General features: G+C 39.1%; 1 protein-coding gene across 2 annotated transcripts in view; it reads left to right on the top strand.

The window, feature by feature from the left end:
* Positions 1 to 26,927, top strand: part of LOC122735442 (RING finger protein 151-like) — a 46,129-nt gene that overhangs the window by 7,814 nt on the left and 11,388 nt on the right. For both annotated transcript variants that reach the window (XM_043976989.1, XM_043976990.1), the window contains 4 exons: positions 8,626 to 8,851; positions 16,948 to 17,087; positions 20,290 to 20,452; positions 22,933 to 23,050. In XM_043976989.1, the coding sequence (XP_043832924.1) occupies positions 8,646 to 8,851; positions 16,948 to 17,087; positions 20,290 to 20,452; positions 22,933 to 23,050 (627 nt within the window). In that variant the 5' untranslated portion in view covers positions 8,626 to 8,645. The remainder of the gene's footprint in view (positions 1 to 8,625; positions 8,852 to 16,947; positions 17,088 to 20,289; positions 20,453 to 22,932; positions 23,051 to 26,927) is intronic.

Here is a 26,927-nt window from a genome sequence, read left to right as displayed (position 1 = left end):
CGTGTGAGGCGACATACTTCACAGTGGTAGACCTCTGCTCTGCCTTTTTCTCCATACCAGTACGTGAGGACTTTTAATATTTATTTGCTTTCACCTGGAAAAATACACAGTGGACCTGGACTAGACTCCCACAGGGATTTGTAGACGGTCCCACATTATTTTCCCAAATTTTACAGCAGGATCTGGCCTCCATTACCTTTAAAGCCTCCATGCTAGTACAATATGTTGATGACTTACTTTTGGCCTCCCCTAATGCTGAAGTTTGTCAGGAAGATAGCCGTCACTTACTACTAGAGCTGCACAAGAGAGGCCACAAGGTATCCTAGTCAAAAGTACAATGGTGTTTGCCCCAGGTAGAATACTTAGGATTTATTCTGGCTGCTGGAACTTGCTCTGTCTCTTCTAAGCGAGTCCAGGCCAGTCAACAACTCTCTGCTACCACTACGAAGAGGCAGCTAAGAGCCATTCTGGGAGCAGCTGGGTACTGCAGACAATGGATACCCTCTTTTGGTGAAATTACTAAACCTCTCATAGCTCTAACAAAAAATTCTGTCCCAGACACTTTATAGTTGGATCCCCAGCATCTCTCAGCCATAACAGAATTAAAACAGGCCTTGTTATCAGCACCTGCCCTAGGACTCCCAAATTATAGTAAGCCCTTCGCTCTCTTTGTGCATGAACAAAGGGGGGTGGTTTCTGGAGTTATGACTTAATCACTGGGGCCAAACCAATGCCCCATAGCCTACTATTCAACCCAGCTGGACCCTGTAGAGTCTGGAGCGCCACCTTGCCTTAGGGCAGTGGCGACCACAGCCCTTTTGGTAGAAAAAGCCTCTGATTTGGTCCTAGGTAATCCTCTAACTGTGCAATGCCCTCATGAAGTAGAGGCTCTCTTACTACATCACAGGACACAAGCCTTTTCAGATCAAAGGCTGGCTAAGTATGAAATAACCCTGTTAGGCAACAAGAATATCACTCTAAAACATTGCACAGTCCTTAACCCAGCAACACTACTCCCTAACTTACCACTCTCAGGGCAACCATTGCATGACTGTGCTTCTTTAGTTGATATGGCTGAGAAACCCTGTGATAATCTTTTTGATACACCTTTAGAAAACCCTATCTTGTCCTCTATACAGATGGTTCTTCATTTATGAGAGAGGGGACCCGTTTCACTGGAGCTGCTGTAGTTTCTGATTATGACACTGTCTGGGCAGCTTCTCTGCCTTCCCATTTTAGTGCGCAGGCTGCTGAACTTGTGGCTCTTACACAAGCCTGTAATATAGCTAAAGGGAAGAGTGCCACCATTTTTACTGACTCGAAATATGGCTTCAGTATATGTCACTCAATTGGCATGCTTTGGTTACAACGAGGCTTTTTAACATCCTCGGGAGGGGCAGCTAGGTGGCGCAGTGGATAAAGCACCGGCCCTGGATTCAGGAGTTCCTGAGTTCAAATCCGGGCTCAGACACTTGACACTTACTAGCTATGTGACCTTGGGCAAGTCACTTAAGCCCCATTGCCCTGCCAAAAAACAAAAAAAAAACATCCTCGGGCAAGGTTATTGCTAATGGGGACTTTATTAAGGACCTCCTAGATGCCCTAAAACTGCCTTCTGCCCTAGCCGTTGTACATTGCCCTGCCCACACGGAGAATAGTGATCCTGTTTCAAAGGGGAATGCACGAACTGATTCTGCAGCCAAGCTTGCTGCATTAGAAGCTCCTGAACATGTATTTAACCTTTCACCTTCTGAGGATATTCCTTCCAACCTAACCTGTAATGATTCTGAAGTAGAAAAGTGGAAAAAGAGATTTAAGGTGAAACAGATCAATGGTGTCTGGGTGTCTCCGGAAGGTAAGCCACTTCTTCCCCAGAAATTCTACCACCAGGTATGCCTCTCTGTTCACAGAAAAGGCCATTTTGGTACACAAGGCATTGTAGACTCTATTAAGAGAACCTGGATAGCACCAGGTGTGACCAACAGCATCTCGAATCTGCTCGGGTTGCTCCACATGTCAATCTTATAATCAGCATGCTTCCAAGGCCAAAGCTTATGGAGGGCGTCCTCTAGCATATACACCCTTTGAGCACTTGCATATTGACTATATTACAATGCCAAAAGCAGAACATAATAAATTTTGCCTTGTTATAGTTGATTAACTCACTCAGTGGGTGGAGGCATTTCCCAGTCCCGGAGCCACAGCTGCCTTTGTTGCCAAAATTCTTCTTAAAGAGATTGTTCCTCGCTTTGGCCCACCAGCCTGCACTGATTCTGACAAAGGCACACATTTTACTGATTCGATTTTATCCCAAATCTACTCTTGGGAGTAACTCCAAAATTCCACACACCCTACCACCCACAAAGTTCAAGCCAGGTTGAACGGATGAATAAAGAGCTTAAGAGTATGATTTGCAAATTATGTACTGAAACCCATTTGAAATGGCCTGATGTTCTACCATTGGCATTATTCTATCTACGCAGTAGACCAAAAGGAGAACTTTATATCTCCTTATGAAATGCTTTTTGGTCACCCTCCTAGTCAAGCTAAAATTTTTTCCCCAGTTTATACATCACTGGTGGGAGGTGATGCTTCTATTGCCTCCTATATAGAGGAATTACAAACTAGGCTACGTGAACTCCATAAGGCAGGAACTGTGGTCCAGGCAGGACCCTTAGACTTTTCATTGCATAACTTAAATCCAGGAGATAAAATATATGTAAAGAATTTTCAGAGAACCAGTGGAACCGAGCCTGCTTGGGAGGGACCTTTTCAGGTATTATTGACAACACTGCCATTAAGATTGGTGAAAAAGACTCTTGGATTCATTGCTCTCATGTAAAGCCTGCACCATTCATAGGTAAAGAGATTTCAGATAAAACTCAAGTAGATGCTAAAGAGCAAAAAACCCTAATGATAGCAACTGTTAAAGAGCAAAGAGAGCCCAGGGGCAATAGGCAGTTCCCATCTGATAGTCTCACTGATCAGTTACATGCTTTGGGACTCAGTCTTCATAAAGTATTGGGAGATGAAAATTGCCTCTTTAGGGCCTTAGCAGATCAGCTAGAAGGTCACTGTAGGAATCATCTCAGACACAGACAAGAATCTGTTTCTTATATGATTAACCATAGAACTGAGTTTGAGTCTTTTGGAATAAATGACTCCCCCTTTGAAGAATATGTTGATGAATTAAAGAAACTTAGAAAGTGGGGAGGAAATATGATTGTAGCGTTTGCTAGACAGTATCAGCTGAATGTTATAGTTCATCAGTTGAATCGGCCCCTATTGAAAATCAGTGGCACAGACAAAGCTGATACTAGAGAACTCCACATTTTCTACCATAAAGAACATTATGACAGCATTAGAAAGATCAGTGACAATTCAGAAACCCCTGCCACTTTGGCATGCAGAGAATTGGGGAACCAGTTAAAACAATGTGGCATACCCCAAATTCTAGCAGCTTAAATACCTTAAAATTTAACAAGCATTTCCTTCTACAGGCAAACCACTGAAACACATGGCCTGGTTTTCTGGCCCACCTCAATCTCCCCAACCCTTTCCCCTACCTGTACCTATCCTTTAATCCTTTTTGTTTTTTTTGTTTTGGCTTTAGCACAAAAGAGTGCTTAGCAAATCTTTTGCTTTTTGGTTTTGGTTTTGGCTTTTCTTTGTTTTTTGACTTTTGTTTCATTTGTTTTGTTTTTTTTTTAACTCAATTTTGTAAACTAAGTGACTTTTCAAAGACATTTTAAGTATGTGATGTGGGTGGGGCCATTGGGCCTCAGAAGCTACCAGAATTCTTTTTTTCTCTTTTTTTTTTGAGAGAACCATGAGTTCTAACGAGTTTTTTTCTCTTTTATGGAATTCTGTTTAAAAAACAGTGTTATTGAACCCTCTTGCTTGATCTATCGATGAACATATTGAATATTGAATCTTGCTGATTGAAGCCTTATTCCTTTTGTTTTTGTTTTTGCGGGGCAATGGGGGTTAAGTAACTTGCCCAGGGTCACACAGCTAGTAAGTGTCAAGTGTCTGAGGCTGGATTTAAACTCAGGTACTCCTGAATCCAGGGCTGGTGCTTTATCCACTGCACCACCTAGCCGCCCCCAGCTTTATTCCTTTTTGATAAATTGATCACCACTTTAAGTATCTGCTACTGTTATACTAGAGAATTCATGTATAAGATGATGTGGTTTACTTGCTAAAAGAAGATTATGTAATAATGTCTAATATAATCAATTATTTACATTCATTTATCATTTATATGTCATTATACTCTGGGTATGGTTTGGAATTATTGTATATGTCACTAGTATATCCTCAGTTATGCAGCATAGCACACATTTTTACCATCATACTGTCTTTGGTGAAATTGATATGAGATTTAGGAATTATGGAAACTTATCATTTCAGAGACTAACTTACTGTGAACTTTAATGCAGGCCCTGGAGAGAATATATGTGCAACAAAAGGAGAGACAGGTATACGTAAGTCCATGGTTTGCTTATGATGGCAACTATGTAGAGCAAAATTGCTTGACACAGTCCAGTTTCGTCCTCTCTCCCTCCTAATATAACCTAACTTAACTGAATATGTTTTCTTTTTGTCTCAGTCTAATCACCTGTGGCCTAGCACAATCACTGGCTGTCTCGAAACCATGAGATATGGTATGATAATCTTTCCATAATAACATTTTTCAGGTGTCATAAACACATACTAAATTTGGCTTTGATCCAGACACATGGTGGTAAGAAGTGTTATAGATTGCATAACTATCTCAACCTTCTATAATATAAAGGAGGGAATGTAATGGAATTTATTAATTTGATCATTGACAATGCTGTGCTAAGATTTAGTAAAAATCCAGCAATTCAGACAGTTAAAGAAGAGAATCCAGCTTTCCAGACCAGAGTCCAGAATCCAGTTTTCCAGATCAGAGTCCAGAGCCCAGTTTTTCCAGACCAGAATGCAGCTTCATCCTGATGACATCTTACCATTTCAAGAAGACAAGAGAACTCAGAGACTTTATATGAACAGTTTTGTTGTTTTGTTATTTTTTGTTATCTCCTTCTGTTATTATATACCATCTGTAACATGTACTCTCTGCAGAGGCACTCCCTCTGCAAGGCCAATGTCAAGGCGTCACGTTCATGAAGGACTCCCCCCTCTAGACAAAACTTTTCTCTCTCCTTTTCTACATTGATATTAACATATTATTAGCTAGCATAGGATATTATTTTTGGCTGTTTCATTGAGCAAACTCATTCGTTTTTTCAAATGAAACAAAGGGGAGAATGTGGTAAAAAATGGAAGTTTTAGCTTAATCATTTGAGAGTTGAGCGCATGCTACTGAAGTGGCTTTTGAAGGACCACCCTTTTGGGGAGGAGACCGCCACAAACAGTGGTGCACCTGCTGCTGCCTGGAGAGCGTGACCAAGCTCGCCATACTTCCAGGACGCCAACTTAAAACTGAGAGTGGAACGGAAGTTGGCTCTCTGTCTCGCTGACTCTGGCTTCTTAGCTTAGTGGTGACAGCACACGCTTTGGTGATTGGCTCTGGTTCTCGGCCTGGCAGGCAGTTTGGAATTTGGTGAATTTTGTAAAAGAATATAGACTAAGCCTAGATCTAAGATTATTCATTTGTATTTCTACTTTCCTATTTCCCTAATCGGTATCACCTGTTTGTTGTCTAATTAATTCCCAAACAATAAAAGCTGATTAAAGCTCAGAGGCTTCTTTTTCTTAGTGGTCTGGGAGATATATAAGGGAAAAGTCAAAGGGGGAGTTTAATGCTCATATATCCAATTTTAAATCTCACAAGTCTAATATCTCCCTGAGGTCTAGCATTAAATTCATTCAATTGGCACAGAACTCTGAGCAGTAACTCACTTCACATTTATCACTTTGCATACACAATACAGTATTTGAGTAAAACCTTTTATAAACCAGGGTTGCCTAAATATACAAAATATTAGTGAAAATAAGAAAAATAAGACGAAGCATTATATTGCAAACAGGCAATACTCCCACGTGTCTAAAGCCTAAAAGAAAGCCATAGAGTTGTTAGCACCTACAAAGGCATAAGAATAAAATAGGAAGGATTGACAGTGGCTAGTTTGAAAGTGACAGAAGCATGAATTCCGTTTTACTTTACCCTTTATCATGTGGATTTTATTAACATTACACTCAGGTTATTCCCAGCCGCACACCTCCCATTGTACGTTTATCTACTGTTTCTTTTCCTCCCTGTAGTTGCCACTGGGCAGGGTGGGAGAGAAGAGGGCAGTCACCTAGTCTATTCCGTTTCCACCTCTACCCCCCAACCACCTTTATATTGTTCCCCTTCAGACATTAAATACTTTACCATGATAATAAACAGAATTATGAAATGAAAAGTAAACTTAAAGATATGCACACAATAAAATTAACATAGGTGTGTTCCCCCTTCCCACCCATTGTATCTAGCCTTTAACACTGGTGGCTGACTGGGTAATTTTTTTTTTTTATGAAGGTTTTGAGAGATGTTTAAACCATGGCTCTTTTCTTTTTTCTCTTCGTGTATCTTTAGATAGCAAGAAATACTGTCCTCAGCTTAGTCTTTGAACATTTAAAAATCTTGAAGTATTTGGATCCATCTTTTTGATAGAAGAAAAAAAATTGACTCAAATGATGAAATGCTTCTGCCAACTGTTTCCTTGTAAACCTTTTTGGTTCACCTTCAGGTTACAAAGCTTCCCTTTCTTCTTTGACAGTTTTTTATAGCTAGCAGCTCCATCAGATCCTTTCTACAATTCTTCTCCAAGAGATACTGTCAACTCCTCCACATCATTCTCATCCACATCTAACTAAAATCCTTGTGCTGATTTTACATTCTTGTTAATTCTTCTGACATTTCATCTTTGCCAAATCCACAAAAATCAGGAACTACAGGCATACTTTTTTTCCATACTCTCTTCATACGTTTTTCGATTACCCCTTCCTATCCCTTAGAAATATTCCATATTTGCATGATAAATATTACAGGACTTCCAGAAATCCCTCAATGTCAAGTCCTTGTCTGCATCCAAAGCTGCAGTTACGTGGGCACATGCAGTATGTAAATAATACAAGGAGGGAATTAGAAATAGCATACCCTGCAATATTCCCCAGGACTATCCATTAGGAAAGCTACTTATGGATTGGGATGAGGGAAATTTACAGTAAAATCAAACATGACCAGGGGAAAGCTTACTGAATTGTGTTTTATGTGGCATAGCATATTGGAGGAAGAATGGCCCAGAACATGGGTCATTTGATCCCCAAACACTGAGGCATTTGTAAACAATCCTATGCCACTGGCCACCCAGATATTTACTTTATTGGAAAGTCTGGAGCAAAGCAAACAAGGAACTGACACAAGGGGATACAAGAGAAGAGGGATCCAAGCCCAAGTTTGAATCTGTTTAGCCTGTTTCTCAGGCTAAAACGCCAAAAGACCCAACTCCTATCCCCTCTCCCTCTATTTCTCCTATGCCAACAGTAAAAGAAAATTCACCTTTAAAGGAGAGAGAAAAGCCCAAAATTCTTGCCCTTCAAGAGATCCTCACCCATGTTTGGAAGGGTGCCATAGTAAGGCTCAGACAATACACACCCTTTGGGGCCAAAGATCTGAGTTTATGGAAATGAAATATTCCTAAATTTGATGAGGATCCCACAGCAGTTATCAGCCAGTTTAGGGCAGTTTTCAGAGGATATCAGCCCACTTGGAGTGATGTTAACTGATCTCATGGAAACAATATTTATCCCCAGGGAAAAGAGCTGATCTAATTGCTGCTGTGAACTCTTTAGAAACATCAGGAAAAGTTACTCTTCGATGGCCTTTAGTAGACCCTAACTAGGACCCCAATATCCCTGAGCATTTTGATAAGCTGCAGGAAGCAAGGGAAACATTGTTAAAGGCAATGGAGTCCTGTGCTAGCAAGACTGATACCTGGCAAAAATTTATAGATACCGTGTATTTTGTAATTGTATTCATATTGTTCTTGGGTTTATCTTGGTAGGTTATAATGTATGCAGTTATTTTAAATGGAATTTCTCTTTCTATAATCTCCTTGCTGGATTTTGTTGGTCATCTATAGAAATGCTGATGATTTATGTGGATTTATTTTACATCCTACAACTTTGCTAAAGTTGTTTCCAACTAGTTTTTCAGTTGATTTTCTAAGATTTTGTAAGTATACCACCATATTATCTGCAAAGAGTGGGTTTTCTTTGCTCACCGCCTGTTACTAATTCCTTCAGTTTTTTATTTTATTTGTTTTATTCTATAGCTAGCATTTCTAGTATAATACATCCCCATTTACAGGTGAGGAAAATGGAGTTCAGAGATATGCTTACTAAAGGTCATTTATATTGTTTAAATGTCTGAACTGGGATTTAACCATACTTCATTCTAACACCATAGTCCAATGCTTTTTCCATAAGATTATACTGCCTCTCAAGGCCTTGAGGAGAAAAAAAAATGGCATAATGAGGACTTTAATAACGATAAGTATTAATATTCAGAACTTTTTATGAATGCTCTCCATGCACATTGTTGTCAGTGGTATTTAGTTTCTACTACTTAGTTTGGTTTTATCTTAATAGGTTGAAACATAATAAGAAAAATGGGTTATGACATTGAGCGTTTTGTTGGGTACGTCAACAAAGGACTGTTGTGCTGCATCTGCCAAGATGTTTTGGAAGACCCTTTACAAGCTCCTTGTGAACATGCTTTCTGTGCTTCCTGTATTCATGGATGGTTAGTGCATCACAGCAACTGCCCTGAAGATAGGCAAGCACTTCATATGTCAATGCTTGGACCTCTTTACAGGTAATTGATGAGTTTATAAAAATAACATTTGCTCTAATGTATGTTTTTTTACAGTTGTAAAAGTAAGAGTATTTATTGTTAATGAATTGTTCAACTGTTGATTTAAGTGGCAATGAAAATCACAAAAAGAGGGGGCAGAGCCAAGATGGCTGAGGAAAGACATTAAATGCACAGAGCTCCTACCAGAATTACCCCAAAAACAGCAATAAAAGAACCCCTGGAGCAGAAAACCCCACAAAAATATGGGCTGAGATTTTCCAGCCATAGACAGATTAAAGGGGGCCATGCTGGGCTGCCAGTGAAGTCCAACCCTGCGATCGTGCTGACAGAGACCCCAGGCATGCCACACTAGAGGAATTTACCCTCAAGCCTCTGAATCAGCTGCAGTACCAGCAACTTCTGAAACTGAGCTTGCTGTTGGGTGAGAGGGCTGAACGCCTAGAGGGGGGTAGGGGGAGGGGAAGTACAGGGGTGTCAGTGGGACCTAGGAAGGAATTCGGCTGTCCCACCCCAGTAGGGAAGCAGGAAGAAATTCAAAGCAACGGGAGGCCCAGGTAGGGGAGGCTAAAAATCACAGCATAGAAAGCTTTGCTGTTTGTTTAATTAGTAAGTTGGCTTGAGGTTATCTTTGGACCAGAGAACAGGCCAGGCAAAAGAAAAACCTGCCCTCCTTTAAACCGAAATACCTGGGACTCTATGAAGCTTGAGACAGTGTAGCCCCAGGGGGGAGTTAAAAGTCAAGTAAAAGACTGCAAGATGAGCAAGCAAAGAAAGTTGAGAACTACAGAAAGTTCCTTCATTGACAAGGAAGATCAAGGTGCACCCTCAGAAGAGGATAACAACCTCAGGGCCCCTACATCCAAAGCTTCCAAGAAAAATATGAAATGGTCTCAGGCCATGGAAGCGCTCAAAAGGGACTTTGAAGAGAAAGTAGGAGAGATAGAAGGAAGATTTAGAGAGAGGGAGGAAAGAATGGAAAGAGAAATGAGAGCAATGCAGGAGAGTCATAAGAAAAAAGTCAACAGTTTGAAAAGTCAAATGGAAAAGGAGATAAAAAAGCTGTCTGAAGAAAATAATTGCCTAAGAATTAGGATTGAACAAATGGAAGCTAGTGACTTATGAGAAACCAAGACACAGTAAAGCAAATCCAATTGAATGAAAAAATAGAGGGCAATGTGAAATATCTCCTTGGAGAAACAGCTGACCTGGAAAATAAATCCAGGAGAGATCATTTGAAAATCATTGGACTACCTGAAAACCAGGACCAAAATAAGAGCCTACACATCATCTTCCAAGAAATTGTATGGGAAAATTGCCCTGAGATTCTAGAAGCAGAAGGCAAAATAGACATTGAAAGAATCCACCGATCACCTCCAGAAAGAGATGCCAAAAGGAAAACTTCCAGGAATATTATAGCCAAATTCCAGAGCTCCCAGGTCAAGGAGAAAATAGTGCAAGCAGCTAGAAAAAAGGAATTCAAATACTATACAGCTCCAATGAGGATAAAACAAGATCTAGCAGCATCTACATTAAAGGACCAGAGGGCATGGAATATGATATTCCAGAGGGCAAAAGAACTGGGACTATAGCCAAGAATCACGTACCCAGCAAAACTGAAAATCACAAAAAGATACAGGTATTTTTACCTAATTGTATCTTCATCATAATTTATTACAACGTTGGGAATGAGATCAAAATAGCAAATCTAGCCCACATGCATTCTTAGTATATTGTCTAATAAGCCCACTGGGTTAAAGATCGGCAATGGAGCCAAGTTATATTAAGCACCTACTGTATATAAGACACTGTGCCTACTTTCAAAGATTTGACTTTACTAATGGATAGGAAAAGGTAAAGGGGATAAAATGTAACAAGTACACAAATAAGCAAAATATAAAATTAGAAATTATGGGGGCAAAACAGAGAGCCTGACAAAAGTACTCTGGAAATATTTGAGGAGGTACAGAACTGTGGAATCAGGAATACTACATGAAGAATGTGGAAAATGAATTGACTCTCAAAGGAAAATAAGTGTTCTGAAAGGTAGAGTTAAGTCAGGGGTGCATTTCAGGAATAGCAGAATATCCTGTACAAATGCATGGAGGCAGGAGCTGGCATGTTAATATTGAGAAAGAGTACAGTGGGCCTAGCTGTTCAAGTGTATATTGGAAAAAAGAAAAGCTGAACAGTATGGAGACTATCTAGAAGACTGTTACCGTAATTAGGGGAAAAGTAATGAGGAACTGCAGGATGTTGTGTGAGTGAAGAGAAGGTCATAGATGTCATGAAAGTAGAACCAAAACTACTTGGAATTGATTTGATATAGCAGGTGAGACAAGGGAAAAGTCAAGAATAACGCATGATTGAGACTTCCGGGTGGAGCCAAGATGGCAGAGGAGAGACAGTGAGCTCTCGACTCATGACACAATCTCTCCAAAAAACATCCAAATAATGCCACAGGAAAATGCCCAGAGCAGCAAAACTCACAGAAGAATGTGCTGAAATCATCTAACCAAGAACAGCTTGGAAGGTCAGAAGGAGGGAGCTGCTGTGCTGATACAGGAGTGGAGCCCAACCCCACAGTCACCCTGACACAGATCCAGTCCCAGGAAGGCCTCACCAGAGAAGGAGACCCCCAGAGCCTCTGAATCAGCTGAAGCACCAGTGTTGTCTGGAACTAAGCTCAGTCTGGTGAGTGGGCTGAGCCCTGGGCAGGGGGGAGACTACAGGGGTATATGCTGGTGCTGAGGCAGAACTTGGGTTTTTCACCCCTGCTGGGAACCAGGAGGCAGGCTCGAGTAGCAGTGGCCCAGGTGGGGGAGGGGCACAGGCTCATTGGACCTAACAACCACAACACACAAAGCTGGTTGATTAGCAAGTTGGTCTGGGGTCATCTAGGACCATAAAACAGGCTGGGCGAGGGAAGAATCTGATCCTCCTTAAATCATACCAACTGGGACTTCTTAAGCTTGGGATACTACAGCCTGGAAACAGTGCCCCACTTTAAGGAGCTAAAAGTCAAGTAAAAGAAAGGCAAGATGAGCAGACAGAGAAAGGTGAGTACCATAGAAAGTTTCTTCAGTAACAAGGAAGACCATGGGGCACCCTCAGAGGAAGATGTCAACATCAGGGCCCCTATATCTAAAGCTTCCAAGAAAAATATGAATTGGTCTCAGGCCATAGAGGTGCTCAAAAAGGACTTTGAAGATAAAGTTAGAGAGGTAGAGGAAAAAAATGGAAAGAGAAATGAGGGTAATGCAGGAAAGACATGAGAGAAAAGTCAACAGCTTGAAAAGCCAAATGGAAAAGCTCTCTGATGAAAATAATAGCCTAAGAATTAGGATTGAACAAATGGAAGCTAGTGACTTTATGAGAAACCAAGACACAATAAAGCAAATCCAAATGAATAAGAAATAGAGGGCAATGTGAAATATCTTCTGGGAAAAAATGGACCTGGAAAATAGGTCCAGGAGAGATGATTTGAAAATGATTGGTCTACCTGAAAACCATGATCAAGGAAAGAGCTTAGATATCATCTTCCAAGATGTTATCAGGGAAAATTGCCCTGAAATTCTAGAAGCAGAAGCTAAAATAGAAATGGAAAGAATTCACAGATCACCTCCAGAAAGAGATCCCAAAAGGAAAACTCCTAGGAATATTATAGCCAAATTCCAGAGCATTTAGGTCAAGGAGAAAATATTGCAAGCTGCCAAAAAGAAAGAATTCAAGTCCTGTGGAGCCCCAGTCAGGATAGCACAAGATCTAGCAGTTTGTACATTAAAGGACCAGGGAGCATGGAATATAATATTCCAGAGGGCAGAGAAATTGAGATTATAGCCAAGAATAACCTACCCAGCAAAACTCATCATAATCTTTCAGAGGAAAAAATGGGACTTTAATGAAAAAGAGGATTTTCAGGTATTCATGGTGAAAAGACCTGAACTGAATGGCAAATTTGACTTTCAAATACAAGACCCTAGAGAACTATAAAAAATTAGAGTTGGGGGACATACCTGGGGTCATACAGTGAGTGACTGTCTTGTGTCTGAGCCCGGGTTTTGGCTGGGATCTTCCTGGGTCCAGGGGTGATGCTTCATCCACTGTGTCACTTAGCTGCCCCCTGATGACATCCTTAGGGTTAAATTGAAGGGTGAGGGGAATGTAATCTGGGCAGTAAATGAGCCTAACACTCATCAGAATTGGCTCAAGGAGGGAATAATGTACACACTCAATTAGGTGGAGTAATCTCTCTAACCCTGCAGGAAAATAGGAGGGGAGGGAGATAGAGAGGGGCAAAAGAAGAAAGGGCAGAGGGGCAGCTAGGTGGCACAGTGGATAGAGCACTGGCCCTGGAGTCAGGAGTACTTGAGTTTAAATCTGGCCTCAGACACTTAACACTTACTAGCTGTGTGACCCTGGGCAAGTCACTTAACCCCAATTGCCTCACTTAAAAAGAAAAAAAAGGAAGGGCAGAGTAGGGGAGGGGACAGACAGAAGCAAATCCCTTTTGAAGAGTGATAGGATGAAAGAAGATGGATAATAGAATAAATATCATGGGGAAGGGAATAGGATGGAAGGGAAATAGTTAACGATAGTAATCATGAAAAAGAGAAAAGGGGGAAAATTGTACAAAAAATATTTATAGCAACTCTTGGTGGAGGCTAAGAATTGAGAATCAAGGGAATGTCCATCAATTGAGGAATGATGGAAGAAGCTGTGTTATATGATTGTAGTGGAATGGTCTTGTGCCACAGGAAATGACAAACAGGATGATCCCAGAAAAACCTGGAAAGACTAATGAACATGGATGTATAGTGAAGTGAGCAGAGCTGGGAGGACATTGTGCATAGTGACAGCAGTATTGTTCAATGAGCAATTGTGAATGACTTAACTACTCTCAGCAGTGCAATGATCCAAGACAATCCCAAGAAACTAATGAGGAAGCTTACTATCCACCCCCATAGAAAGAACTGATAAAAAGAACACTTGTGGATTGTACATATATAACCTGGTTGTGCTCCTGTGGAGGGGGGAGGAAAGGGAGGCAGGGAGGGAGAAAAATTTGGAACTCTAAATCTTATGAAAATGAATGTTGAGAAAAGAAGGAAAAAAAAAGAGAACTCATGATAGATGAATTGGAGGATGAGGATGCCATCAACAGAAAGAGGAAAGTTTAGAGGAAGATTTAGGGATAAAGATGATGAGTTATATTTTGGAAATTTGGGGTCACTGTGAAACACCTAGGTAAAGATATCCAGAAGGCAGATGGAGATGTAGGACTAGAATTCCAAAGAGAAATTAAAGCTAAATAAATATAGGTTTGGGTCTCATTTATGTAAAAGTGATAATAAGACTCATGAGAGTAGATGAAATCACCATGAAGGAGAAAGTAGAGAAGAGAATGGGGGACCCAAAACAGTTTTTGGGAGCAATATAAAATATAAATATAATAAAATATTATCTTAAGTCTCATACAACAGTTTTTGGGAGCAAGTGCTATTATTATTCTCATTTTTTAAACTAAGGCAGACAAAGGTTAAGTGATTTACCCCCACACAACTAGTTAGTATCTGAGGCCAAATTTGAATTCTAGTCTTCCTGACTCCAGGCCCAGTGCTCTATAAACTACATCACCTAGGAGGAGCACCAATGTTTCTTGGTGGGAAGTAGTTGATGATCCATCTCTTATGTAAAGTATAGATAATGGTATTTGCACTATTCACCTCCCAACATAATTGTGAGGAAAGTATTTTTCCAGATTCAAACTACTATACAGAGGCACTAGGTGGAGTAATGGTGGGAAGACAGAACGTCTGGACCATGGCAATAGGGATTATAGAGTATGGCCCTATTTATTGGAAGGCATAAAAGAAGTGGCCAATACTGCATAGGATGATAAGAACTTGGGTATAGAACCAGATTTCTTTGGGTACCAATTTATATAAATAATGTAAGGATGATATTTAGGGAGTATTCTCAATGCCTGGCCCATAGCAGACTTAGTAGAAGCTTGTTGGTGAGTTATTAAAAGCTAGATTAACAATAGATTGACGGTTCCAGTGGACAAAATGGAACTTGGGCAGAAAATGCTAGAGACCATGGAGAAATAGAGATGAGAGTAATGGGAGGAGCAGAGATTTTTGCTGCAGCCAATGGCAGTCCAGAATCACAAAGAGTAGAAGAGTATAACACACCTGCTTGCCATAGCAAAGGAAAAGTAGTAACTACAAAGAACATTATAAACAATACCAGCCCCAGGAGTCAAAATAGCATTCTGGTGTGATGGTGCCCATCACAATACTCACCTCCCAATTAAAGCCCTCTTATAGAACTGGAACAAGAATCTGGTACATTAATGAAGAGAGCTGCCAGAAGATCCTGTGGCAAATGAAGTCTTAGCAGCTGTTGTTTCTCTGGTTTTCCATCACACAACCTTACTATTTCATGGTAACCAATGGTAGGCACATTATTGTGTGTTTAATTACCTTCAAGGGTCATCGGGCCGGTAGGTGGTAAAGTGGATAAAGCACCAGCCCTTGATTCAGGAGGAACTGAGTTCAAATACAGCCTCAAATACACTTGACACTTATTAGCTGTGTAACCCTGGGCAAGTCACAACCCTCATTGCCCTGCACAAAAAAGAAAGAAAGAAAAAAAAAAGTCATCTTCATATTTAGATGAATCTACATAAAGGAAAACAGAAGGAAAAATATAGAATTGTACAAATTGCTGGAGAAACTAGAGCTAAAGACTTGCAGCATTTTCAAAATAGGATTGCTTAGGAATATACATATTTTTAGCACCAAATGGAACTTTCACAAAAACTGGCCGTGGGCCTAAAGATACTGCCAATAAATATAAGAAGGCAGAAAGGTAAATATCCTTCACAGATCATAATGCAACAAAAACAGTAAATAATACAGAGAACATGAACAAAAACAACACAGCCCCAAATAGAGATTTTATAATGAAATCCTGAATGAGTACATCCAAAAAATCTTAGAAATAATGAATTGTTTATGTGAAATACAGTGATAATTTTGAAATAACATAACAAAACCTCTGAGATACAGCTAACATGGGCCTTAGGGGAAAATTATGACCCTAGAAACATTCATTAATAAAATAGAAAAGGAAAGGACTAAAAAACTGAATATATATTTAAAACATTCAAAACACTTCGATTTCCTTCCACTCCCAATCATGCTAATTGTAATCCATTCAGATCTCACACCTAGAGAAAATCTGAAAGGAACTAGGATGGGCAAATGATCTTTGTCCTATTTCCTTGCCAAAACAACTTTGTTGCACTCCCCACATATATGTTGATTCACAACTCATGAGACTATCCTGATTTTGAGGAAACAAAACACAGTATCCTACACTCAGCAGGTGTTTGGTAATATGTTGTATATTGTTGATAAAGAAAGTATCCTATGTGTCCTTATATGTACCTCTCTGACCCATCTTTGGTTCTATGCTTCTCTACATGTGTTTCTGTGCCCTAGACACTCCTCAGTGTCTTTTTCCCATAAGCATAGGAGTGCTTAGTAAGGAAACATGAATCAGTCTTAGGCAAAATACAGCAAACATGATTTTGTTGGGGTTTTTTAGGCACTAATTCCCATGTGGTCAAAAGCAGAAACTTGCATTAATAATCACCATTTATTTATGCCATCTCTGCTAGTTAACTTTTAGGAGAGCTTATTTATCCATTTAATCACAGAATTAGAGTGGAAAGGATCTTGTGTTAACCTAAAAAAGAAACATCTCTACACTTTTTGGGTAAATTCAGCATCTTATTATTCTCTGATCATAGTATTTCCAAATAAAATTTAGGATTATAGATTTAGAGTTAGAAGAAGCTTTGTAGTTGACTAAAAGAGAATCACCTCAATATTTTTAGATTAATTCAGAATCTTAACACTTCATGATTACAGTATTTCCAAATGATTTTTTTTTAAGCAAGTTGAATTTCATGGCCATTTGCTCACCATAAAGGAAACTTTAATACTTATGTGTACTTTATATATTTAGGTTCACAGTGAAATGTCATTTAGAACCAAAGTGGTAATTTATTTGTGAATATACTACAGATATATGCGAAATGATCTAAATCGACTCCAGCTTCACTGCAGAAATGGAGAACGTGGCTGTGAAATGGTCTGTTCATTAGAATTAGTGGAGCGGCATGAAAGGGAATGTGAATATGGTTGGATATCCTGCACAAATACAGGTAAATATAGGCCAAATAAAATTAACATCCCCTAACTTTTTAGAAAATCAAGTTACTGCCACACAATTTATTACTAGACTCGGGCTATTTGTCTTTTATTTAAGTTAAGTTCTGTTAAGTTAAGATCTGTTCATTCAGTAAATAATGGTTGTTATCAATTCTGTGCAATACTATTTGTTAAAGCAGTCTAGGGCAAAGCTTCCTAAACTGTGTGTCCCCACGTGGAGTTGCCTAACTAAATGGGGGTGGGGATGGTTTGGCAGCAGTAAAAGGTTATGTATACCTATTTTATATACCTATATACTCAGAGCTCTGTAAAAGTTTCTTGGGCGAAATGGGGTCACAAGTAGAAAAAGTTTAAGTCCTGCTCTAGGAAAGGCTGAGACTTGATATATAAAACTGTCCTCAAGGAATTTAGAAAGCATTGTGAGTTTTTAGAATTCAAACAGATATCAGGATTGGTGTGATGAAAACATTTTAGAAATGAAAATACTACTTTTGGGAAAGCAAGCAATGCTAATATTTCATAGCTCTTAATGACATGAGCAAATGGATTCTTATAAAAACTTACATCAGGACACACAAATGAAAACTAGGACTTGTGAATCAAGCCAAGATATACTATTGCTCCATAATAGGATTCAAAACTTGAAACATCATGGATCTTTTCCCCCCTTTATCATCTACTTAAAATCAGAACCATTCATCTAAAACCAATATGCCTAAGGACATTTAGGAGTAGAACTGCTGGACCAGGGCCCATCATGTCTAACCTGGGAATTCTCAGGAATGCTATGCTACTGACAAGAATCACAGGAACAAGTAGTAGTCTGCTGGTCATTCATTAAGCCTTGGGAGGCAGGCCCCACCCAGGTGGTATCCTGCTTCATGAGCAGTATCATAGAACCTTAGAGACGGAAAGTAGTTCAGAGACCATCAAGTCCAACCAATACCTAAAGAAGAATCCCCTTTACAACAAACCAGACAAGTATTCATCCAACCTAGGTTTGAAGACCTAGCGAGAAGAAATCCAACAGCTTCCAAGGGTAGTCTGTCCCAATTTGGGATAGCTTTAATCAATATCAGATGTTTCCTTGTCTTGATCCTAAATTTGCTCTTTACAAATAAGGAGCCTTTGCTTCCAGTTCTGTCCGCACTTCTCCAGATGCTCTCCAGTTTATATCTAAGTCCTTCCTAAAATGTGTTTCATAGTACTGAACACAGTACTCCAGATGTACTCTGAAAAGAGTAGAATACAATGGAATTGTCACCTCCCTGGTACTGGACACCATATCTCTCTTAATACAATCCAAAATCACTTAAATTTTGAGGGCACTGTTGACTCCATGAAAAGCCCCCAAAAGATCTTTTCCAGATGAGCTGTGTAGGTAGGCCTCTGCCAACTCGTGCTTGTGAAATAATTTTTTAATACAAGTACATGAGACTACGTTTATCCCTATTAAATTTAATCTTATTAAATTTGACCCCAAGTTCTAGCCTGTTGAGATCTTTTAGATCATAAATCTTTCATCTGATATGCTGGCTATCCTAGCTTTATGTCATCTTTGAATTGATACCTGCATTTGATGGAGCTTGGGTAACTCAGTGAGCAAAAGTGCTGGACCCAGAGTCAGGAAGATGTGTTCAAATCCCCTTTCAGACATATAGTGGCTTTGTGACCCTGGGCAAGGGTCATTTGATTATTAGATCATACCATAAAAAATAAGAAAAAAAGCAGTTCATATGCCTTCACACCTGAGGTTGGGAGTGGGAAGGGAGAGTGAATTCTTAACCAAAAAAGGGACAGGCAGTTATAAAAGATTGAATTTATCATTTTCATTACGTGAAATTGAAATGCTTTGGCATGAATAAAATGCAACTAGGATAAGAAAAAATTGGAAAAACTTTTTTTTTATCCTTTGTCTCTGATAATGGTTTAATATCCATGATATATGAAAAACTAACAGAAAAATATGGCCAAAAGCCATTTACTAATAGATATTTATATTTAGCCCATGATTATGAAGAAAAATTTCTCAAAAGAAGAACTGTAATTATTAATAACAATATGATAAACTGCTCCAAATCACTGTGGGGAAAAAGCAAATCAAAAGATGAGAAGTTATCCTTTTTTTCCAGAAATGTCAGACCATTTTTCTAGTTGTTCAGTTTTGTGCAAGTTTTTTTCTTTCCTTCTTTATTATTAGGGATGCCTTTCTGGGAAGGGGTAGAAGGAATGTAGGTAGAAATATAGGTAAAATGAAAAACCAAAGATCCACATCATGTGTGAGAAACAGAAAGAAGGCCAGTTTGACATGAGGGGCATCAGGGGCATTGAGGCACAAGGAGGCTGGACTTTTACTGAGTTTCTGTTTTCTCTAACAAGGAAAACTAACATTGGACTAGAAAGAACAGAAAAAATGGTCAATAAGTAATTGACACCCAAGATAAATAAGGAGATAATAACAGTGTATATCTGCCTTTTCTGGGTGAATTCAGAGCAGAAGACCCAGGGGAAGTACATTCTAGATGCTCTCCATTGTATTTAGAGAAGAGATACAAATTAATACAAGGTAGTTTCTAGTATTTGTGAGGGTTAAGGCTTCATGGAGAAGAGGATGCTTAAGCTGAATCTTGAAGGGAGAGATGGAATCTCTGAGACTGAGCTGAGCAGGGAGTACATTCTAGGTGGAGGGGATGACCAGCACAGAGGCACAGATAGGGGAGAAAGAGGTGCCCTTGTGAGGAATAGAGAGGGAAGGACAGTTTGGCAGAGTGGAGAAGGAAGAATAATGCACAGTGATACTGGAAAGATTGGTTGGGGACAGCCAGTAAAGGGTTTTAAGAGCTCAATGGAGAAGCTTCTATTATAATCCTGGAAGCAGTACAAAGTTACTGGAGTTTATTGAATTAGGGGGGCAGCATGAGCAGATCTGCTGAAGGAAAATCACTTTGTCAGCTGTGTGAGTGGACTGGCACAAAGAAGCCATTTTAATAATCTGGAAAAGAAGCAATGAAGGCCTAAACTGAGGTGGTACCTATGGAAGTAGAGAGGAAGGGTCAAAGGTGAGAAATGTCTGGAGACAGAATATTCATTCATTTTACTTGTATTCACTATGCATTTGGGGTTTTGGTTTCTCTTTCCTAACATGGGAATATAGTAATTGTGGAGTTAGTGACTTTCAGGTTATTCTCCAATCAGGTTGTCCAGTTCAAGTTGAACGGCATAACTTAAATGGTCATTTAGTAGCATGTGAATACCGAAGCCAGGAATGTCCCAAAGGCTGTGGTTACACTGTCTTCAACTTAGAAGACATGCAGCATAACTGCATAGCGGAGCTGAGATCAGAAGTAGAGCTGCTTAGGTAAGATATTTGTTTTAAACATAATTCTGAAATATTAATTTTTGTATTTTTGTATTTTTCAGGGCCTAAATACTGAAATCCCTTGTGATTCATGTTACATAGTCTTGATATTATTTAAGCTGCTACAGGGTCAAAAATGTAAAACATCATACATTTGAAAAAAATTCTTATGCACTGTTTGCCTTGAATAATAAATACTGCTTTGATAAAACTACCAAGACAGATGTCAGTTTTTAAGAGCACAGTACCCATCTTTCCCCTCTCCAAGATGCCTTAATTCAGGTAAAGAAAGAATAGAACCACCCTACAAGCCTGCTAGTCAACATTGGCACTATCTCATCAACTTTAGCTGAGCCAAGAATTCATCATTTTTTCCAGGGTAGTCCCAACACTTGTGAATTGGGATTTTCAGGCTATTAAAAGTATATCAAGAAATTTATTTTCAAGCTTCTTTCCAACTGCTTTCCTTTTATTTCTAGTTTGCTGATTCTGACAATAGCAAATTTGTCTCTGCTGCAAAGACTTATGTTTTGTAGAAATTATTTTCACAGCTTCCAGTCCAAGAGACAAACCCTTGGTTTTACTTTTAAAATTGCAAACTATATATTCATTTGATGTGGAAAAGAACCACTGGAAGAAATTAATATGTATCTAAAATTTGTAACTGTTCTCAGACTTCAACAACATAGGAACCTATCAAGCATTTCTGTAGCAAAGTATTGTAGTAGGCCAAGGTTCAAATTCTACCTCTGACACTTACTAGTGGTTTGACCATTCGCCTCTCTGATCCTCAATTTCCTCATCTGTAAAATGGGGATAATACCTAGAATCCCTACTTAACAAATCTGTTCTGGGTGAGGGAACCCCAGTTTTCTGTTCAAGTGTCAGCTCAATCCTGCCTTCTGCAAGAAGCCTTTCCTGGTCCCTATTAATGCCTTCTAAGATTGCCTCCTAGTTATATCCTATTTGTCTTGTTTATACATGTTTGCATGTTCTGTTCCCCACTCCCTACCCACTCATATAAGAATGTAAGCTCCAATGTTAAGGCACTACATAAAAAAGAGTCATTTGCAAAATGCATTTAAATCATTTTTTCCTCAATCTGAAAAGCAACCCTGTAGAGCATTGTGGTATTTCTACTGCTACATTTTTGAAGATTATATCCCCAGGATGTTACATTAGCTGTCTAATGCCACACAATGTTGATAACAAAATAGTGTTTAAAACTTCTAGCCTTCTGAGTTTCCAGTTTTGGTCAGCCAGTGAGTCATGCTTTTTTATATTTAGTAAGAATGTACCTTTTTTCTTTTTCTTCATGTATCCCTGATTGTTTTGTTTGTGTTTGAGGAGGAAAGCCCATAGACATGTCATAGTTATTTTCCCTGTTTTGTCCATAAGATGCTCTTTCCCATACTTAATCTATTCTAAGTAATTGAATGTCTTTTCTCAGTCATTTCTCCATCTGATACCTGCTTCTTTTTTTAAATTTAGGAATCACATCCTTCCCAGATGAAATTTTCCTAACCTGACAAGGGTCTTGCTCTCCAAACCATATTTAACTTAGTCTCTTCCACCAAACCTGACTTTTCACCATTGGATTTGTTTCCCATTTACTTTCTTTACTACTCCCTTCCCTTTTCCCGTAAGTGGTGGTGCAGACTCTCTTAAGCAAACCTGCTCCCTCTTCTATTCAATTGGGAATCAAAGCTAAACCCTAGTAAATACAGCAAGAGGTGAGTTAACTTGCCTTCTGATGCTACTACACCATCTATTTTCACTCTCCTTCAAAGAATCATCAAAAAGTAAATAATAATTGCCCTTCCAAAAAAGAAAGTAAATAATAAGTTTTAGTTCTAAATGTATTTAACAGCTCAACAATGGTAATGTCTTTCTATCTCATGCAATTGTCCTTTTTTGTCGTTATCAATTTAGCTCTTTTTATTTGTCACCAGCTATAGCTCATTGTTACCTCTATTTTTGAAGCCATAGTCTCATGGTCCCCCCAAAAATAATAGTTAGCTCTGATGAAACAAAAGCACTTAAGATTTGATTTTCTTAGGTTTTATACCCTAAAAAGAGCAGACTTATAGGCACAAGTATAACATTAACAAATATAGCAGATTGATGATACAAATTAACCATTTTATCAAGATCAGCTTATAGAAGACTTGTCCTTGTTTGCAGAGACATGTTAGCCGTTGTTTATAAATTAAAAGGATGCTATAGTGGTCTGCCTAATTTGAGACCACTTATCTGAACTTAATTTCTCTAAATGGAAATGTTCATTGTTTGCCTGAATATAAGCATTATTTCCCTTCTACCCCCACTCACCCAGACTGCTGTTATTTTTCATTGTATACATATTGTTTTTTCTTTTCATAAAAGATGAATATGGGCAATCTGTATGTAAAGTAAGAGCACATCTAATATATTGTGTTGTAAGTGGAAAATAACACTATTAAAATGAGTAACTTTTTTAGATCAGAGATATACAGTGCGGAAGAGGCAAAGCACGAGATGGAGTCTAGATTGGATTCACAGAGGCAGCACATGGTACAAAAAGAAAGTCTTCTGAAAAATGAAATTGGAGAACTAAAGGTAACTGCCATCCCTACTCCAGAATTCATTAAGCCCCTCTCATGTGCCACAATCAGTGCCAAATGCATACCTCTGTGTGTGTGTGTGCACACGTGCGCACACACATATACATTTTTTTTCCCTCTCTCTCCCTCTCATCCTTTTCTTTCCCTCCCTACACCCAATCACAGCCGCTCCTGAATGTCCTGCCTCTGCTGAGCACACTGCTTGGCAGTGCTCTACTTTCAGATGCCCGGACTAGCACTCCTTTTTGTTCTTGGTCAGTTCCTTGAAACTGCTTCCTTGCTGCCTCTCTGTGTGTTTCTCTGAAAAGTGTATGTTTCTGTTTCCAGTGCCTAGTCACTGCCTCTTTGTGTCCATGTCTGTCTACAGAATGAGAGTTGGCTCCCTGTTGGATACAGACTCTGATACAAAGGGCCATGTCTGAAGGAAGTTGGGGCTGGGGGACCTTTCCTTCCTCGATTCTCCCTTCCTCTGGGTTAGGTGCAAAGGTCTCCTCTACCAACCTGTTCCCCACATATACTTATCCCAGAGCTGGTAGGCTCAGTCTTTTAAGAGCCACCAGAGGCATAGCCAGTCCTCCAGCCAGTGGCCTTCCCCCTTCTAGTCCACTCAAGAAAAACCTGATCAACAAGGTGGTAGTATGTCTTTGTGCTTTATTAATAACTTATAGCTTGAGGAGGACAGAGGGTAAGGAGAGGTAGCATTAAGCATTAAATTGTCTTTCATTTGTCTTACTGAATTTAGTTAGCTGATTTTGTCTGAGCCATAATACCTCATAGCCTTCTACATTACAATGAAATTAAAAAACTGAATTTCTGGTCCATATTTGAGACATAATACTGCAATTCATCCAGAGATTGAGTTCTCTGCTACTGTTTTTTTAGTATATGGAAGGTTTGATTTGAAACAGTAAAACTGCTATGGTTTAAGTTTCAAACAATTTGTATTTCTAGACAAATCACAACTGCTTCACTTTCATTGTTTTGTTTTGGCTCATCTATAAAAATCCAGTCAAAAGTTTTAAAGTAGCTCAGAGGGTAATATCTGAGCTATCTACCAGGTGATATTCAGAGCAGCTCCCCCTTTGTAGGACACACTGATAAGTATTGTTGAGCTTTCAGCAAGCTATAGCCTCCCTACTTCATAGAGGAATAAATCTCTCTTGGAAGTAATTTATTCTCTCGGTTCTCCTCCCTTTGTATTCATTGAAGAATTTATTTAAATTTTATTTCTAATAATGATAATAATAATACTGTAAACCAGATGTCCTAAAGTACTTTGTTTGTAGAAAGAATGAGAGGGAGAAGTCCATTTATTTTGAAATCAAACCAATGATAAGAATCTTGCAAGTCTAGAAAGTATGGGGAATATTTATTGTACTATATAAAGTAGGAAATCCTAATTGAATTTCAATAGCCTTTGAAGAATGACTCTTTCAAAACTCATCCTTCCCCTGTCTTGTTTACACATGAAGGATTGTGAAATCTTTTGGAACCTTAAAAAAAAATCTACACAGTGAAGCAACTGATGTGAGAAATTATGCACAGTAATACTGGCTAGAGATGCCCGTTGATGATGTAGACGTATAATACAGCTTAATGTGTACATAGAATTAAAATGAAAAGGAAAATAAACAAACTCTCTCCAATGCAGAGAGAGTCATAGCTATCTCTCCCATTCATTCTTCTTTGCTTTTTTGATCTGTGCCATTAAGGAAAGTCCAAGCACACTGTGTAAGCCCATAAAGGATAGTCTGTGATGGGAAGGACTTTTGTTCTTTCTCTCCCACAGATGCAGAGAGAGCCAGTGTTGCTCTTGCTCACTAATTTGATAGGTAAAAGAATTCATAGTAGTTTGCAGACCCAGAGCCTGCTCTGGGCATGGAGTGCCCACTGCTCTGGTGTCCCATTCCCTGCTCACAACTTCCACTGGGAGCAAGCACCTTGTCTCTTGGCTCCAGCAATGAGAAGAAGTCATAAACCAGTCTCTTCTATCTTTTGTCACAAGGAGATTAGTAGAACCCTAATGGCTATCTCATTTCTAGCATAGGGTCTCAAATTATGTTCCTCCTGCTAAAGGAAATAGTCCATGGAAAGATTCAAAGGCAGCAAAAATAGAGCAAAATTTCCCCAAATTACACTTAAAATGAATTAGATTCAAACATCAAATAATGTTGTTCAGGATTTTGTTTTTATGTAGTAATGCTTTAGGTGATGGCATAGAAAAGATTTATGATTTGGTAGGGATTGGACTAGATACCACTTGGTGTCCTTTTGAACTCTTTAAGTATGAATCTGACAGACAATCCTAAAATCTGTTGTGATAGCAGGAGTCCCACAACTCTTCCTACAATTGTACCTTCACGTTTCCTACCAAGCACGAGCTTCTTATAGGACTCTTTCTGAATGACTGTTGTCTCTCCACAACTCATCACCTCAGGTTTAACTAATTCATCTTCCTGCAAGTCTTTCCTCTCTCCGGTCCACTGTCCACATGGCTGCCAAAGTGATTTTACTAAAGTGTGGGTCTAACCATGTTACTCCCCTTTTCAGTTAAAATTAAGAAACATTTATTTATTTAAGCTCTTCCTTCTCTGTGGTAAGCACCAGGGGTACAAAGAGAAACTTAGAAGACAGTCCCTGCTCTGAGGGAGCTCACAGCCTAATGGAAGAGACCTGCTGTTTTCAGCATGTAAACAACCATGTGCACCCAGGATACACACAGGATAACTGGAGCTATCTCCAGTGTTTCCCTATCATCCATATAAGATCAAATACAGAATCCTTTGTTGGGTGTTTTAATCCTTTAGCAGCCTGCCTTTCTGGTTTTGTTATAGGCAATTCTCCCCTTTCTGCGTGTATTCCAGCCAAGATGACTTCCTGCTCCTCTTCACACACAACCCACTGTCTCCATACCTGGAATGTATTCCTTTTGTCCTCACTCTCTGTCCTTAACTCAGATTGTACCTCCCACATGAAGCTTTTCTTGATCTCCCTCATTGCTTAGTGCCTTCCTCCCCACCCCCCCAAAATCACCTTGTATTTTTTTTTTTTGCAAATTTTGTGTGTATATACATTTATTTGTTCATAGTATTTCCCCAGATAAAATATAACCCTCTTGAGAACAAGAATGACTTCATTTTTGTCTTTATATCTCCACAGTAACTAGTTTATAAATGCTTGTTGATTGATTCTCTTCAAAAAATATATTCTCCCAGTGTCTTAGCTGTAAAAATATGTGCAGGACTAGTTAACCAGCAAAGCAAGCTAGCATTCTGTGAGTCTGAGAACTATCAGTTCACATTTGTTTTATTTCTCCCCTAAATTCCATTTTTCCTTAGGTTTACTAACACTAAAAGTGATTTTACATTTCATTTATGAAAAATTAGCAATTAGTGCCTTTTCTCTTAACTGCCTATATTTTGTGGAAAGTTTAGTTTTAGCTAACATGTTGACAGATTATTTGCAAATGATATAAATTTAAAGATATGTGTTAAGTTTGGGTTCATCCATGTATGAAAATTCCTTTTCCAATGCTAAAAATGAGTTTGGCTAGAATCCTATGAGCAAATTATATCCAGGAGTTTTGCCAAGACCCTGAATATATGTTGGTGTGAGAATTACATTAAACAATGCTTTTCTTTTTTTTTTTCTTTTTTTTTTTTTTTTGTGGGGCAATGAGGGTTAAGTGACTTGCCCAAGGTCACACAGCTAATAAGTGTTAAGTGTCTGAGGCCGGATTTGAACTCAGGTACTCCTGAATCCAGGGCTGGTGCTTTATCCACTGCACCACCTAGCTGCCCCCCAACAATGCTTTTCTTTTTGTTTTTTGTTTTTTTTAGTGAGACAATTGGGGTTAAGTGACTTGCCCAGGG

This window comes from Dromiciops gliroides, chromosome 1 (assembly GCF_019393635.1).
Source record: "Dromiciops gliroides isolate mDroGli1 chromosome 1, mDroGli1.pri, whole genome shotgun sequence".
Classification (NCBI taxonomy): Eukaryota; Metazoa; Chordata; class Mammalia; order Microbiotheria; family Microbiotheriidae; genus Dromiciops; species Dromiciops gliroides.
Note: the sequence above shows the minus strand (reverse complement) of the source record. Positions and strands in the feature narration are given on the sequence as shown.